At 36.6% G+C, this 18,259-nt stretch overlaps 1 protein-coding gene across 2 annotated transcripts in view; it reads left to right on the top strand.

Annotated features, from left to right (window-relative positions):
- STAP1 (signal transducing adaptor family member 1) overlaps positions 1-18,259 on the top strand; it is a 40,694-nt gene that overhangs the window by 12,647 nt on the left and 9,788 nt on the right. For both annotated transcript variants that reach the window (XM_059922907.1, XM_059922906.1), the window contains exons 3-6: positions 7,731-7,844; positions 9,932-9,988; positions 13,092-13,264; positions 14,818-14,946. In XM_059922907.1, coding sequence (XP_059778890.1) covers positions 7,731-7,844; positions 9,932-9,988; positions 13,092-13,264; positions 14,818-14,946 — 473 coding nt within the window. The remainder of the gene's footprint in view (positions 1-7,730; positions 7,845-9,931; positions 9,989-13,091; positions 13,265-14,817; positions 14,947-18,259) is intronic.

Below are 18,259 nucleotides of genomic sequence, written 5' to 3'. Positions count from 1 at the left end.
ACACTCCCAAATTCATTCTATGAGGCCACCATCACCCTGATACCAAAACCAGAAAAAGATACTACAAAAAAAGAAAACTACAGACCAATATCACCAATGAATATAGATTCAAAAATCCTCAACAGAATACTAGCAAACAGAATCCAACGCACATTAAAAGGATCATATACCATGAGAAGTGGGATTTATCCCAGGGATGCAACGATTCTTCAATATATGCAAATCAATCAATGTGATACACCATATTAACAAATTGAAGAAGGAAAACCATATGATCATCTCAATAGACACAGAAAAAGCTTTTGACAAAATTCAACACCCATTTATGATAAAAACTCTCCAGAAAGTGGGCATAGAGGGAACCTACCTCTACATAATAAAGGCCATATACGACAAACCCACAGAATACATCATTCTCAATGGTGAAAAACTGAAAGCATTTCCTCTGAGATCAGGAACAAGACAAGGATGTCCACTCTCACCACTATTATTCAACATAGTTTTGGAAGTCCTAGCCACAGAAATCAGAGAAGAAAAATAAATAAAAGGAATCCAAATTGGAAAAGAAGATGTAAAACTGTCAGTTTGCAGATGACATGATACTATACATAGAGAATCCTAAAGAGGCCACCAGAAAACTACTAGAGCTAATCAATGAATTTGGTAAAGTTGCAGGATACAAAAGTAAGGCACAGAAATCTCTTGCATTCCTATACACTAACAACGAAAGATCAGAAAGAGAAATTAAGGAAACAATCCCATTCAGCATTGCAACAAAAAGAATAAAATACCTAGGAATAAACCTACCTAAGGAGGCAAAAGACCTGTATGCAGAAAAGTATAAGACACTGATGAAAGAAATTAAAGATGATACCAACAGATGGAGAGATATACCTAGGTATAAACCTACCTAAGGAGGCAAAAGACCTGTATGCAGAAAAGTATAAGACACTGATGAAAGAAATTAAAGATGATACCAACAGATGGAGAGATATACCATGTTCTTGGATTGGAAGAATCAATATTGTGAAAATGACTATACCACACAAAGCATTCTACAGATTCAATGCCATCCCTATGAAACTACCAATGGCATTTTTCACCGAACGAGAAGAAAAAATTTCACAATTTGTACGGAGACACAAATGACCCCAAATAGCCAAAGCAGTCTTGAGGGAAAAAAGCGGAGGTGGAGGAATCAGACTCCCTGAGTTCAGACTTTACTACAAAGCTACAGTAATCACGACAGTATGGTACTGGCACAAAAACAGAAATATAGATCAATGGAACAGGATAGAAAGCCCAGAGATAAACCCATGCACCTATGGTCAACTAATCTATGACAAAGGAGGCAAGGATATACAATGGAGAAAAGACAGTCTCTTCAATAAGTGGTGCTGGGAGAACTGGACAGCTACATGTAAAAGAATGACATTAGAACACTCCCTAACACCATACACAAAAATAAACTCAAAATGGATTCGAGACCTAAATGTAAGACCGGACACTATAAAACTCTTAGAGGAAAACATAGGAAGAACACCCTTTGACGTAAATCACAGCAAGATCTTTTTTGATCCACCTCCTAGAGTAATGAAATAAAAACAAAAGTAAACAAATGGGACCTAATGAAACTTCAAAGCTTTTGCACAGCAAAGGAAACTACAAACAAGACAAAAAGACAACCCTCAGAATGGGAGAAGTATTTGCAAATGAATCAACGGACAAAGGGTTAATCTCCAAAATATATAAACAGCTCATGCAGCTCAACATTAAAAAAACAAACAACCCAATCCAAAAATGTGCAGAAGACCTATATAGACATTTCTCCAAAGAAGACATACAGATGGCCAAGAAGTACATGAAAAGCTGCTCAACATCACTAATTATTAGAGAAATGGAAATCAAAACTACAATGAGGTATCACCTCACACCAGTTAGAATGGGCATCACCAGAAAATCTACAAACAACAAATGCTGGATAGGGTGTGGAGAAAAGGGAACCCTCTTGCACTGTTGGTTGGAATGTAAACTGATACAGCCACTATGGAGAACAGTATGGAGGTTCCTTAAAAAACTAAAAATAGAATTACCATATGACCCAGCAATCCCACTACTGGGCATATACCCAGAGAAAACCATAATTCCAAAAGACACATGCACCCCAATGTTCATTGCAGCACTATTTACAATAGCCAGGAGATGGAAGCAACCTAAATGCCCATCAACAGACGAATGGGTAAAGAAGATTTGGTACATATATACAGAGGAATATTACTCAGCCATAAAAAGGAACGAAATTGGGTCATTTGTAGAGACGTGGATGGATCTAGAGACTTCATACAGAGTGAAGTAAGTCAGAGAAAGAAAACAAATATCGTATATTAACACATATATATGGAATCTGGAAAAACGGTACAGATGAACCTGTTTGCAGGGCAGAAATTGAGACACAGACGTAGAGGACAAACGTATGGACACCAAGGGGGGAAAGTGGGGGGGGATGGTGGTGTGATGAATTGGGAGATAAGGACTGACATGTATACACTAATATGTATAAAATGGATAACTAGTAAGAAACTGCTGTATAAAAAAATAAATAAAATTCAAAAAAATAAAATAAAAAACAAAAACAAAAAACAACAAAAAAAGAAAGTAAATGACAGCCTAAATTGCCAACTGCAAGCAGTTATCTGACTTCATTTCTTCAAGGCCTCTGACAATTTCTGGCCTCATCTCCTGCCATTTCCCACTTGAGCATAATGCTTTTACCCATTCCTCTATTACATCAGACTCTTGCCTGAAGATGGACTTCCCATTTGCTTTTCTTTAGGCCTGGAAGGCTCTCCTCTCTTCAATACCATCTTCTGAGAGAGGGCTTCACTTTTCACCCACTGTAAGTTAGGTTTCTGCAACCCTTTCTTACCAGTTACTATCTCTCTCTCTATTCTGTCATGCTTTTGGAAAATTACCTTCTGATATTTTCGCTCAATTCAGCATTAATATTTTTTTGCTTTATCACCACTCTACTAAAATAATAACCTAATCTGGGTTCTTTACCTTCAATCTTTCTTATGCTTAATTCATCTTACAGCTAGAATGCACTGATCCCAACACCTTGTTTGGCCATGTCATTCCCCCATTCTCCTACCAAAATATGTCACCCCAATATTTGATAAACACCCCATGCCTAGAAGATAAAAGTCTGTAGCCTTTTGTTCAAGGTCACCCTGTACAGCCTCTACCTACAGCCCTAAACCATAACCTCTACTACTCCTTTAGAAGGAATGCTCTGCCTCATGGAATAAAAAATCATGTTTAGGGCTTCCCTGGTGGCGCAGTGGTTGAGAATCTGCCTGCCAATGCAGGGGACACGGGTTCGAGCCCTGGTCTGGGAAGATCCCACATGCCGCGGAGCAACTGGGCCCGTGAGCCACAACTACTGGGCCTGTGCGTCTGGAGCCTGTGCTCCGCAACGAGAGAGGCCGCGATAGTGAGAGGCCCGCGCACCGTGATGAAGAGTGGCCCCCGCTCGCCGCAACTAGAGAAAGCCCTCGCACAGAAACGAAGACCCAACACAGCCATAAATAAATAAATAAATAAATAGATAAATAAATAAATAAATTAAAAAAAAAAAAAAATCATGTTTACATACATTCCTGCCTGTTCAGTTCAGTTTCACATCATTTCTCTTGTGTGTTTCATTCTCTCATTCACCCTTCTACACTTCTAAATCTTTGTTCTTTATTTCAGGCCTACGTCAAGTTCTAGCACTTCAGTGAACACTTCTCCAACTCCTACAGAATTTAATGACCATTCCCTTTTTCTTCATACTTACTCAGATCTAAGCAGAAAGAGTTTTATGTTCCTGACTATGAATTTAAAATAGTCTTACAAATTGTTGCATGAAAGAAATGTCTTATAAGTACTGTTTATGTTTGATATAATAAAGTTGCAAAATAAAAAGCCAGGAAAAAAATGGTCATCTTTCACCAGATCTCTGGGTAGACAAGATTATATAAAGGTGTTTTCAAATACCATAAAATAAATTTTAACATAATTAACTTCTCTGTTGTGTCTCCAGCTTCCCACTGATGTCAGTGAAAATACAAAAGACCCTGGCCTAAACCTTGTATAATACACATATGTGAGAGAGTTAATAGTTACTATTCACCTACTACATGGCAAGGGAGGTACAACTTAGTGATTGGGAGCCTGGTCCTTAGGTAGACTACCTGGATTTTTGTCCTGGCCCTGCCACTGTTCACTGTGCCATTTTGGGATCTTGGGCTATTTACCTAACCTCTCTGTGTCTCAGTGTATCAGTTAGGGTACTGGTAGGAAACAGACGACCTCTCAAATTAGGCAATTTGAAGACAGTTTAATGAAGATATTATATTCAAAGCAGTGGACGAGATGTAGGAAAACCACAAAGGATAGTACAGAACCCTGAGGCTTTGTAACAGTGCCCCATTACCATACCTAGGAGTAAAGGAAAGAGAGGGAGAATAGTGGGAGAGCTGTGTGAAGATGACTGCCTTGAAAAGAGTATGATCTTTGACAGAGGAAGCAATTGCATAGAGTAATAAATACCTGACCTCACTCTCCTCGCTCTTCTGATCTCCTGCCAGTGTTCACCAGCGGTCCAACCCAACAGAAGTCAGAGGTTAAGGAAGCCCTTCATGTTGTCCATATAGTTCCCACTCCTGGTGCACAGTGTTGGATGGTGAAGGGATAAAAGTGAATCTAGAGGAGCAAATATCAATAAAAGATCTCCAACACAATCAGTTTCAAAAAAAAATTAGGATGAAAACAGTAGCCCATCTCATAAACTTATCAAAAAGATTAAATGCAATAGTAAGTAAAAGGACTTAAGATTGAGTCTAAAGACTTAAGAGAGGAGCTGGCACATAGTAAGCATTTAAGCATTTTACACGTATTATCTCATTTAATTCTCACAACATCCCTGCAGAGTGGGTACTATTTTAATGCCTACTTTATAGATGAGAATAGTCAAGTTTAAGATTAAAAAATTGTACAAGATCAGAAAGCTAATGAAAGGGGTACAATCCAGATCTTGTTCCTGAGCCAGCATTCTTAACCACTACGTCATGAAGAGACTGTTACAACAAAATGCTGTGGAATTGCCCATCTACCAATTTTGTTAAAAGAGGATGCAGACTTTGGGGGAATTTTTTTCGGTGATAGTCTTAGGAGAAAGCACAGGGATGGAACAAGCAACAACTGTAGATACTTAGCCTATAAGTAGGGAAGAATTTAAAGCTGCCTTTAAACATTTGAAAGGCTGTCAGGAGGTCATGTGAAAGAGTCACTGAATTTGTTTAGTGTTATTCCAGGGGAAGGGGACTAGGACCATGGATGGAAATTGCCTGGAGAAAAACTGTAGCTTTAAGACAAGAGAGATCTTGCCACAGGCACAGCTGTATAGGATGTATGAGTTCCATGTTGTTCGAGATGTTCCAGCATAGGCTGGATGACTGCATGCAGGAATACCCCGGGGGGAGATTCAAGCATCAGAGGGCAGCTAGATTAGGCAGATGACCTTTAAGGCTCTTTCAATACTACAATTAAAACTAAAAAGATATGACTTCCTTTCTTCTAATCAACAGATCAGCTTACAGCACTCTAATTCCACCATTTCTTCCTCTGTTGCTTCCTCCTTTAGCTTGATCTAGACAAGTTATCAAAAAAAGATCCCTGTGTAATTTAAAATTTTGTCCTCCTTCTCTTATACTTCCCCTTCCATTTTTAATTGCTCTTTGTTCATTGAAAATAAATAGGTCAACCCAAACTTACCCTCAACCCCATCAATATAAGAATAGCTCTGGAAAAAAATGTGCTATTTTTACGCCTTACCTTATTCATAAAACTAGAATAAGCATACTTATAAGAATACAGTAAAATAAGTTGTATTGGGCATAACAGAGAGAGGAAAATAAAAGGAGATTAAAAAGAAGTCAACAATGAGGCTGATTTAGCAAAAAATTATACCATTAAAAACTCTACTATACTTAGAGTTGGTCCTAATCTTTCTAATACTGCAGAGCAAGTCTGGTCAGTTGTATGCAGATCAGTTCATATAGACCAACTGCTCAAAAGAAATATTTTTATTATACTGGAATAAGAAATTTCCTAATAGGATCCTCATAACCAGTAGCATGTGGTACATGCTGAACAATGGCTTTCTAGAAAAAATGTATGTATGTATATATATATTATATATATATATTACAAATATTACTGATATAAAGAACGTGTAGTACACAGTTAAAAAAATAAAATACACAATACTCTTTACTGTAACTTCCATAAAGACAATTGATTCTCATAGAATACTTTCACTGATTTTTCTGAACCTGTATCCGTAGCCAACTATGATTTGACAAACTGAGTTGTTTTCCAATCTGCTGTTTCCCTAATAACTTTATTGACATTAAATATCATATTTGACATGAATGTTGGCCAATGTTTTTGTTTACATTAACGAGTAAGAGGAAAGTAAAGCAACAATTATGTATGTTGGAACGTCACCCATTTGTCAATGACATGAACAACTTCTCTGTTAAATGAGATAATGATTTTTGAATTATGAAAGAATATTTTGTCATTTTTTGTTCTGTTTATGATGAAAAAGCTTCAGACACAGCAAACTTTAAAATTTCACCTGCATTGCCACATAGCACAGGGAGATCAACTCGGTGCTTTGTGACCACCTAGAGGGGTGGGGTAGGGAGGGTGGGAGGGAGACACAAGAGGGAGGGAATATGGGGATATATGTATACGTATAGCTGATTCACTTTGTTATACAGCAGAAACTAACACACCATTGTAAAGCAATTATACTCCAATAAAGATGCTAAAAAAAAAAATTTCACCTGCATTATTGACATTTTCCCCTTCACTTTCTGAAGTCTAGACCAGAGGCCAGCAAACTGTGGCTCTTGAGCCAAATTTAGCCTGTGGCCTGATCTGGTACAGTATATGAGCTAAGAATATTTTTTACATTTTTAAAGCGTTAAAAACAAACAAACAAGCAAGAATTTGCAACAAAGACTGTATGTGGTCCACAAAGCCTAAAACATTTACTATCTAGCCTTTGTAGAAGAAGTTTGATGACCCTTTGGACAATTAACAAAACAATAAATCAACTTGTAATTTATAAGATTTGCCAATTTCCATGATGTAAAAACTCCCACCATGACCAATTTCAACCTCTCAGTGTTACCTCACTGTACATGGAGTTGGAAAGAAAGGAACAGCAGCACACCATCACAGTATATATACAGCATTTTCACCACACAGAAATGAAGATGTAAATAAACACAAGAGCATAGAGAATGCTATGTAGTAATATAACCAGAAAATGATGTTTTGAATTTTAATTCCCTTTGTTGTTAATATAATTTATTTAATTGTATGTTCATATAATTTAATTTTTAATAATGGCTATGTTTAACAAGTGGCTTGCAAAATTCCTGAAAATTTCTCAATTGACTTTTGCAAAATATGAGCCAGTCAAGCCCACCACCATGTAATACATTTCCCAGTGCCCTCTGGGTTGGGAAGGGGTGCCATGTCCACCTGAAAAGCAGAATATCATGCCAAGTACAAATAAGTTGAAAGGAAGATATTATGTATTTTCCTTCCTGCTAGAACTAATATATATTACCCATGAAATAATTTAATGAGATTTTCCTTTACCTTTTCAGTATGTTGACAAGTTAGACATAATAGACCTCACATGCCTTACTGACCAGAATTCAACTGAAAAGAATTGTGCAAAATTCACCCTTGTTTTGCCAAAAGAGGAAGTGCAATTGAAGGTGAGTGAAGAGAAGAAATTAGTCTGAAACTAGTCGTGGTTATAAATAGCGTTCACCTCTTCAAAGCCTAGTGGCTGAGGTAAAAAGGAATTATAAGAGGAGTGCCAAGTCTTATATTTTGTTAATATTTCTTGCCTTTTGCCAAGAGCCATGGTTTTCTAAATAGGGATTTAAAAGGGCACGTTCACTGTTTAGTATCCAAGCACATTGAAACCGTATACTTCTGTCCTCTGACAAAGTCAGAGATCCATCCCACCTGGTGTTTTTAGAAAGTTGTTTTTGAATTGGCATCCAAGAACTTGGCATTCACTGAGTTCCCAGATGATTCTGAGACATGTCCAACATGATATATGTTTGGAACCACTGAATTAGACAAACTCATATTTCACAAATTGAGAGACATTCTGTAAAGCAATTGGCCTATGCTCATCAAAAATACCAGCGTAAGAAAAGACAAAGAAAGACTGGACACCTGCTCCCATTTATGGAGACTATGGGGTCAAGACAACTGAATGCAATGTGTGATCCTGGACTGAATACTGGATCAGAAAACAAAACAAAACAAAAGCTTTAAAGAACAATTAGAAAATTTGAATAAGAATTGTATATTAGATATACACAATTTGTGAAATATGGAATTAATCTCAAAAAACGCTAAATTCCACACAGGCAGAGATCTGTTTGTTAAACTCACCACTGTATACCCAGCACCTATATAGGAAAAGATTTTTTTCTTGGATTGGCATTGAAAGTGAGCCAAGGAAAGTCAACCAACAACTACAACATAAAGAGAATAACTTGCAACTGAATAAGATATAGTTGGATTTAACCTTGAAAGCAGTGGTCATAAAGCTTTAGTGTACTAGGAATCACTTGTAGGTAGGAAATATAAGGCCCCATCCCCAAACCTGGGCCTCTGAATCTGCGTTTTAAGCAAGCTCCCTGGATGATTCCGATGTGGTGGTTTAGAGCACAGGATTGGAATCAAATGCCTAGATTTGAACTCTGGCTGTTTTGTTTGTTAGTATGTAATTGTAGACAACTTACTTAACCTCTTTATTGACTTGGTTTCTTCACCCAGAAGTAAGTCTTTACTCAGATGTAACCCTCTTACTGAGGCCTACCTGGACCACTTTATTAAAATTGCAACTCTTTTCCCCTCCCCAAACCGTTAATGGCATTCCCAATCTCTATTAACCCTGCTCTACATTTTCTCATTTATTTCCATCTGACACTATAACATTTACTCACTATTATGTTTATTATTTACTGCCCCTTGCTAGACCCTAAACCCTATGAGAATAAGGATTTTTGTTTTATTCTCTGACGTAAACCAGCACATAGAATAGTGCCCAGAACTTAAAGACACTCAATGAGTATCTGCTAAATGAATAAATCTATAAAATGAAATTTTAAAAAGAGTACTTTTTGCAAAAATGTCATGATTAAATCAGCTAATATATGTGAAGCACTTAGAACAGTGCCACTTGTAAGCACTTAATAAATGTTGGCTGTATTAGTAATATTTAGAGCTAAGAATTGGAAGTTTTTAAGGTAACTTACTAACTACTAAGGTAATGGGAAGTAACTACATTGGTCCTACCTGGTTGCCTCAAACTTAAAGCCAGTTAGTGTTAAATACCAATGGGGGGAGTAACCATGAACTGACATACTAAAGAAATAAGTGTGCTAACATTTAAATTTTTTCGAGCTAAGTAAATATGTAAAATTTTACTTGTTTAATAAGCAAACAGATTAAAGCTATGTACTTCCTACAAAAGAAAATATTATTGAAATATTTCATAACAAATACACATTAATAATTCTAAGCATAAAGAAAAATGAATTATTTCTTCCTTTTAACTGTAAGTGGTTTAAAAAATACAATTGACTTTTTAAAACAATGTGCTTCAATAGAAGAATATGCATTTTGTCAATCTTGCCGGGTTTTGATGGCTTACACTATTTCGAGACTTATAAAACAATCATATGAAATTCTAAAGTTATTTGAAGTTAATAAAAGTATTAATGTTCATAGTCATTCATGTCTTTTTTTTGTCTTTATCTGTTTTTGTCTACATCTTTAGACAGAGAACAGAGAAAGTGGGGAAGAATGGAGAGGCTTCATTCTCACAATAACAGAGGTAGGAAGGACATTATTTTTTATTGATTCACTCATTCAACAAATATTTACTGCCTGAACACTTACTATGAACCATGCTGAGTGAAGGGGGTTGAAGTTATAGCAGTTGAAAAGGACAGATATAAACCCTTATACTTACTCATGAAATTTATATTTTTATTGGGTGAATGAAAAGGAGAAAGAAAATAAACAAGAAAACAAATAAGATAATTTAAAATTGTGATAATTGTTTTGAAGAAAATCAACAGGGTAATGATTCTAGCTAGTCAATAACAGGTGGTCAGGGAGACCTACTTTTTGGTTTCATCCTTTAGATGCAGTGGTCTTTTGTGTATTCTGATATTTGTAGCTTACAGAGCATCTTATAAAAGCTTTCCAATTCCTTTTTTATTCATTTGATACATATTTATAAAATGCTGAGATGGATTTTATGAATAACATAGACAATATAACAGGAAGAGACCATCAAAATGAAGTCAGCTTTCAACATTTGTTTAGTGAGTCTTAAGACAAAGGGATGCTTATCTGTTCAACTCTGTGGCATCTTACCTGAGACAAATCGTAAGATCTACTTACTAACAGTTATAGTTAACTGTTGCAGCAAGATAACTACCATTATTTTAAATAAAACTACTGTAGCAACTGTCTAATAAACATGAGGTGCTTTGATAACCAGCTCCCTAAGGAGCACCATGTTTTCTAATACTCTTAGAGGACATGAAAACTTCCTATGTTTGTTAGGGACAGTTAAATACAGACTTTATCCAAAGCTAGTTTCTAAGTAAAGGCTTTGCATTCACATGAAATAAGGACTGCACTTTACCAAGATGATGGATGCTGGTTCTTTCTCTCAGCCAAAAACAAGTAAAAGTTGGAGGGTCAACTACCATGTAGGAAAGTCATAGGAAGGTAGAAGAGTGGGCCCGTTAGAGATGTGAAAGGCATATTGACTTAAGGGGAGGGAGAAACGCATTCCCTCCCTCTGTTGTGGAAAGGCATTGTTGTGTGTTTGGCCTGGCACTTCTTACACTGGGATACAGATATACCAAGTGTATGTGATTAGGTGTCAAGGAATACACTAAAACCACCGGAAAAAACTTGGGGTGCATCTTCCTAGAACACTAATTATACTTGACATTTTGGCCAAAAAGATTTGTTCTTAGTTTTTTCCTTGAGGTAAGGATAAAAAGCATTATTTTTTAAATTAAAATGTACATAGATATGGTACAGAATTAAAATAAAATTCATGTGAATTATCAAAAGATAACAATTTGCCTCTAATGTTGTGCTCTATAAATATTGTCTTTTACTATGTTCCCAGATCACTCTGTATATACATTCATACCATGCTGTTGTTAGGGCAACTTTAGTAGAAGTTTGAGAAGCACAGGCTATAGTTCAAAGTGCAGAGACATTGCTTTTGAATTAATTAAACTGGAGTTTGAGTCCTGGTTCCACAACTTTCTAGCTATGTGACTCTGGACTAGTTATTTAATCTTTCTGAGCCTGTTTTTTACATTTGTAAAGTAGGGATAACAATACCTATCTTGTAGCATTGCTGTGAGGATTTGCAATAGCATAATGCTTGGGACATAATAGGTAACTAATAAGGAACAGCTGCTTCATTAGTTTTTCCTCATTCTATTATTTTTTTCAGGATTGGTATATAAGGGAAATAGACTTACTGATTATTAGTTATGCAGAAGGATAGTCTCAAATTTCATATATATACACACATGTGATAAAATATAAACAATAATAGGAATTAATAAGATAATGTGTAAATAGAAAATGAAGTTCTAGAGTTTTCTTCCCAGACTCCAAAGGACTTTCTTATACACCCCCTGGAAAGCGTGCACCCCACTCTGGAGATCAAGATGATATTCAGACACAGCTGCCTCAAAATATAGGCTAGGTTGTGTCACATGAAGAAAAATATTCTACCATTTAGATTATAACTTCTAAGAGTACATAGCTGGTCATAATGAAGTTTAAATTAGGGGTATAAATATAGATCAGGAGAATATAGATGACTCAATCCAAACACATTTCTAGAAGAGATTTTTTAAAAACTTGATAGAGCAGTATCATAATCCTAATGTGTGAGTGAAAATTCAAAATACAAACACAAACACACGAAAATATAGACCTCTCATTGCTGATTCTCAGTCATCTAACGGATAGTTCCATCTCGACCCCATGTTGCCATATGGTTGGTGGAGCTTATTCCAGGTTATCTGTGGGATAGCTGGGCAACTTGCAGGCACTCTAGGACTTCCCTGGCAGTGAGATCCAGCGAGCTCAGAATAAAAAATGAGAGGTTTGATGTTACCTGAATCAGCTTGTGGTGCCAGGTGCGTGTACTTAGCTTTGGACCAGATCAAAAGGAATGTTTCTTGGAAGAAAGTCAGGCGCCCTGTGCAGGTTCTAGCTGGTTTAGAGGCAGTTCTAAAACACCAAGATCGTCTGTCATACAGAGTGAAGTAAGTCAGAAAGAGAAAAACAAATACAGTATGCTAACACATATATATGGAATCTAAAAAAAAAAAAAAAAAAAAAGGTCATGAAGAACCTAGTGGCAAGACGGGAATAAAAAAGACACAGACCTACTAGAGAATGGACTTGAGGATATGGGGAGGGGGAAGGGTAAGCTGTGACAAAGTGAGTGGCATGGACATATATACACTACCAAATGTAAAATAGATAGCTACTGGGAAGCAGCCGCATAGCACAGGGAGATCAGCTCGGTGCTTTGTGACCACCTAGAGGGGTGGGATAGGGAGGGTGGGAGGGAGGGAGATGCAAGAGGGAAGAGATATGGGAACATATGTATAACTGATTCACTTTGTTATACAGCAGAAACTAACACACCGTTGTAAAGCAATTATACTCCAATAAAGATGTTAAAGAAAAAAAAAAGCAAAGAGGAAAAATAAAAAAATTAAAAAAATAAAAAATAAAACACCAAGACACTCTCTTCATGATACTATCCATCCACCTCTGTCAGGTAACAGAAGCTCCTTAGGACCAGCACAGGCTCATCTTTGCTAAAACCAGTTACTCTGCTGTCTTTCTTGTTTGCCTGCTGCTTTAATTGGTTTCAGCTGTCAGTTCCCCTACATGGGTCACTCCGTCCTGGGCAAGTAATTAGACTGCATGAAGTCCTAGAGAGAGAAAAGAAAAGGAGGATTGAGACAGAGCGGACATCGAGTTCATTTCCGGAAAAAGGGAAGGAACCAATTGAAGATTATGTGGACGTATTGAACCCTATGCCAGCGTAAGTGCACCATGAACTTCAGTTTACTTATTAGATTGTCAAAATTAATTTCTAATTATCAAGGAGAGTTAGTCACTGGACTTGTTAAACCAGGGACAATAAGCTGTCTTGTGGATATACAGTATATCTATGAGTACATGTCACATTTCCTCTTCTATGTCATATCACGAAATGCAACATGTAGATTTGAACCAAGCCTCTTACCACACAGGAAATCTCCCTCCACCCACACAGTTAGACTAAATAGATTTTTTTCCACAGAACAAACCTAAATAAAACTGCTATGTAGAAGGAAGGAAAGAGGTTTTTTCACCATGCAACTCTATGATTGACTGAGTTTCGATCAGGAAATTATACCAAAGATTTAAAATACCTGAATGCTTTATTCAATTGATCAATCAATGATTAGTCTTGGGCTCGTACTTTGAGGAAGACATGTGCAAAGTGGTAAGGTGTTGTTGGAAATGAAGAGGCACAGAACATCCTGAAGTCAGCAACAGCCTACATTTGTTTTTTAACTCTTATATTGTTGAAAAATGTGACTAAGACTGTGAACCCTGGAATCTTCATCTTCTTGTCAATGAAACTTGTCCTGGTACCATCTTTGACATCAGGTTCTGATGTGTATTTTCTCTGTACTATAATCACTGAAACCTGCTAGCCATCACTCAACTGAAACCAGGGACAACTGATGGACTGATAGGTTAAAAGGCACCTAGACTACTTCTTTTTCTTTTTTTTTTGCTCAGTAAAAAAGTAATGCATATTTATTACAGATAAATAAAAGAAAATTAAAATCATTCCTTGCCCCACCACTCAGAGATATTCTCTTTCAACATCTTGGTATACTGTATATACTGCCAAATATTTTTCTGCTGAAAAAACAGACTTTTCATTGACTATAATATTTACTATAAAATAAGAAGTGCAAAAAAAATGAGATGTGCTTTCTTAAAAATTTTACACATAAAAATGCCACCAATGCCATTAGAAAGCCATATTATACCAAAAGGAGTGAATTCAGACATACCCTTAAATATGTTATTTAAAACAGAGATCATACAAGAGAAGCATATATATATACATATATGTGTGTGTATTTATATATATATATATATATATATATATATATATATATATATATATATATATATATATAGTATCCCTGAAAAGAAACCACCAACAAATATTTTTTATCCAAGAGACTATTATAAACTGAGACTGGGATATATTGTAAATTCTTGCCTTAGATTTTCAAGTGGTAATGGTAAATATATACTGATCAGTAGATAACTTTTCAGGTCTTCACTGTTTAAAAAGAAAGAGGCTTTGGAGGAATGAGGGAAGGAGGGCCTTAAGTATAAGCATACTCATAGTGGCACAGGCTTGTAATAATAGTAATTATAATTATATCAAATTAACTGTAATAATAAAGCTGGAAATTTTAAGAAAACTTAATAACTGTAGCTGTAGGAGTTATTTTAGTAGCATTTTTTCAAGTAATGATCTTCATCAGTTAAAAAAAAATTCTGTTTTTTATCTCACCTCTGTAGATGTTTTTATACAGTATCCCGGAAAGAAGCAACAGAGATGCTTGAGACGAACCCTTCCTTGGGAAATATGATCCTGAGGCCTGGTAGTGACAGCAGAAACTATTCTATCACCATCCGGCAGGAGACAGCGTATGTTTAATTTAAAAATGTATGGAATTGTTAAAAGCATGATATCACTTTAGAAAGCAAAGTCACACAAGTTCCGATCAGCATCTGCTATTTGTTTCATTGGGGATAAAAATGTGAACACAAGAATAGGGAGGGAATGTTATATAAACAATGCTAAAGACAGCCAAAGCTAACACTTGTAGTAGGGAAGAAGAAGAATGAGCAGATTACTTGGTCCTGGATATAGTTCTATTATTCATTCACTCATTCATTTCAACAAATATTTATTGAGCAGCTATGAGCTCAAGTAATACTCTAGGTACTGAGGATACAGCAGTGAACAAAACAACATCCCTGGTTTAAGGCGTCTACATTCTAGTAAGGTCACACATACTATAAATACATAACTAAAAATATCATGTATATGATGATAAGGTCTATGGAAGTAATAAAGCAGGATGACAGAGATGGGAACTCTCAGAGGTGATATAGAGAGAAATTTTTTCTGGTTGCTGTTGTTGTTTATTTCATATAGAGTGGTCAAGGAAATCCTCCTTTGTTAACTGACATTTAAGCAGAGACCTGAAGGAAGTGAGGGAACAAACCATACCAATATGTAGGACAAGAGCATTCCAGGAAGCCAGTGCATAAGGCTAGAGGTAGGAGAAGACTTGGGTTGTTCAAAAACAAGAGGCCACTGGGACTACAGTGGAGTGAGCAAGGAGAAAGGGTTAGGAGATGAGATTCCAGAGGTGGGGGAAGAGCTGACAGCTCTAAGCCCTACTGGTCATTGTAGGGAAAGGGGTTATACTGTGAATGATAATGAGAGGCCATTGGCCTCTGATGAATAAAGAAGTGACATAATCTGACTTTTCTATAAAAAGAATCACTTAGGAGCCTCTTGTTAAGGTTAATAATTTCTTTCTAGTGAAATGGTTTACCTTTGATAGTCAGTAACATTTACATGCAAAAGTTGATTTTTCTGTGTAGCTACGGTGGTTGTATCTTTTAAAGTCTACTCCTTCCCTCAGAGTCTATAAAAACTTGCATTTCAATAGGGACTCTGGCTTAGTTAACATTTTTACAACTGATAATATAATTGAAATATAGTGATTTTTGTCCTAAATGAAAATATTCAGTACATGATTATCTTTCATATAAGAGCTTAAACAGAACTTTGATTCTTGAATTTGACATTCTTTCTGTGGATAATATTCTATTTTTTTTTTTTTTTTTTTAGCTATAACACATCTATCTAGGAATCTAGCTACTGATCCATATATAAATATCAATAATTCTGAATAGATTAAATATGAAGACACTGGCAAGTGAATAAAGGCAGTAAAAAGAAAATAGTCACTTGGGCTTCCCTGGTGGTGCAGTGGTTGAGAATCTGCCTGCCAATGCAGGGGACACGGGTTCGAGCCCTGGTCTGGGAAGATCCCACATGCCACGGAGCAACTGGGCCCGTGAGCCACAATTACTGAGCCTGCGTATCTGAAGCCTGTGCTCCGCAACAAGAGAGGCCGCGATAGTAAGAGGCCCGCGCACCGCGATGAAGAGTGGTCCCTGCTTGCCGCAACTAGAGAAAGCCCTCGCACAGAAACGAAGACCCAACACAGCCATAAATAAATAAATTAATTAATTAAAAAATAAAATAGTCACTTACAGGACAAAATTAAAATTATGGCATGTGGCTGCAATGCTAGTATGAGCTACAACCCAAGAAGCTTCATTCACTTGCCAATTACTTCATATAAACAGAGACTTGTCTTTATACACTAGCCATGTGGCAAGAACGTTAGATGGTAAATCAGATCCTGAGTCTGTGTGTGAAGTAAGAGAATCTGTGTGTGTGTATTTTTCCACAATATGAATATCTATGTCAGCTTAATCATCTTGTGGTTTCATTATTTTTTCTGTTTATCATAGGCTAACATTTGGAATTAAAGGATTTTCAACTAATATGGTAGAATATCATGGATTACTCATGATAATTTACTTGATTTATAATTTAATTGGCTCCCTTGAAACCAATCCAAAATAAATAAAAGTTATGACTGGCATTAAATATCAGGGAGCTTGTAAGAACTCCTGGGAGAAAAGTGAAATTTTCTATTTAGTATATCCTGGTCAAGGAGTCTGTCCTTTTTTGGGTTTAGGAAATTGAATAGCACATAAAATACAGAATGTCTTTAACTGTTTACTTCCACTTTAAAAAATAAGAGTATACAAAACTGAATTCAAATTTATTCCACCTACCATCCCATTTTACACAATGAGACAATGAAGCCTGTGGAGGGCAGCAGCCTGCCCGAAGTCACACAGCTGAACCCAGGTCCACTGCGAGGTGGCTCCTGAGCCCGCCTCTTACCTGCAGAGCATCTGATCAGGGCAGTGACAGGATGGGGCCGGTCTCAGCTAGGAGCTGGCTCGAGGGCGGCGGTAGGGGTCGGGGTGGGAGGCAGGTGGAGGCAGGTACCCTGAGCCTCTGGCCCTTCTCCACCAGCAGTCCGCGAACTTGGCATGGAGCCTAGAGGAATTGTTAGCGTCAGATCTGAAGCTGAGACTGCCGTGTTTCAAATCCTAGCTGTGACAAACCAAACACTCCATATCTGCCCGCCTCCCGCCAAACGCATTCCCCACCCCCAACCACTGTCCTGGGAAGGTACACACTTTGGGTTACTTTCTCCTTTTTCTACATATGTTTGTCCCACAGTTATTGTATAGCATTGTTTTATGTTTTTAAGTTTTATGGAAGTGATATATTGTACTCACCAACCCACACTTCATGTTTACCCTGAGGACATGCTTTTGGATTAGTCCATATTGTTACCTGGAGATCTTGTCCTCTTGTGTCAATATTTAACTCTTCTTTAATGCCCTTCAATAACGTTTTACATATTTTTTAATAAAGTACTGCATATCTTTTGGATTTTATTCTGAGCCACTTTAAGGTTTTGTAAATGAAATTTTAAAAAATTTTAATAAAATAATTCTTAATTAGCAAAAAAATTTATCACAGATTTTTTTTTAAGATCTTTATTGCAGTATAATTGCTTTACAATTGTTTGTTATCAGCTATACATATACATATATTCCCATATCTCCTCCCTCTTGCATCTCCCTCCCACCCTCCCTATCCCACCACTCTAGGTGGTCACAAAGCACCAAGCTGATCTCCCTGTGCTATGCAGCTCTCACAGATTTTTAAAAAAAGGAATTTAATCTAACTGATTGAAAGTTAAATTAGATCACACAAGAAAGTGACTTTTTTCTTTCATACTTTTCTTTTCTTGGTTGGATTGAGTGTTTGATCCATTTGTATGTGAAC

Source organism: Balaenoptera ricei, chromosome 5, assembly GCF_028023285.1.
Source record: "Balaenoptera ricei isolate mBalRic1 chromosome 5, mBalRic1.hap2, whole genome shotgun sequence".
In the NCBI taxonomy this organism is placed as follows: Eukaryota; Metazoa; Chordata; class Mammalia; order Artiodactyla; family Balaenopteridae; genus Balaenoptera; species Balaenoptera ricei.
The sequence above is the reverse complement of the archived record's forward strand: the minus strand, read 5'-3'. Positions and strand labels throughout refer to the sequence as shown.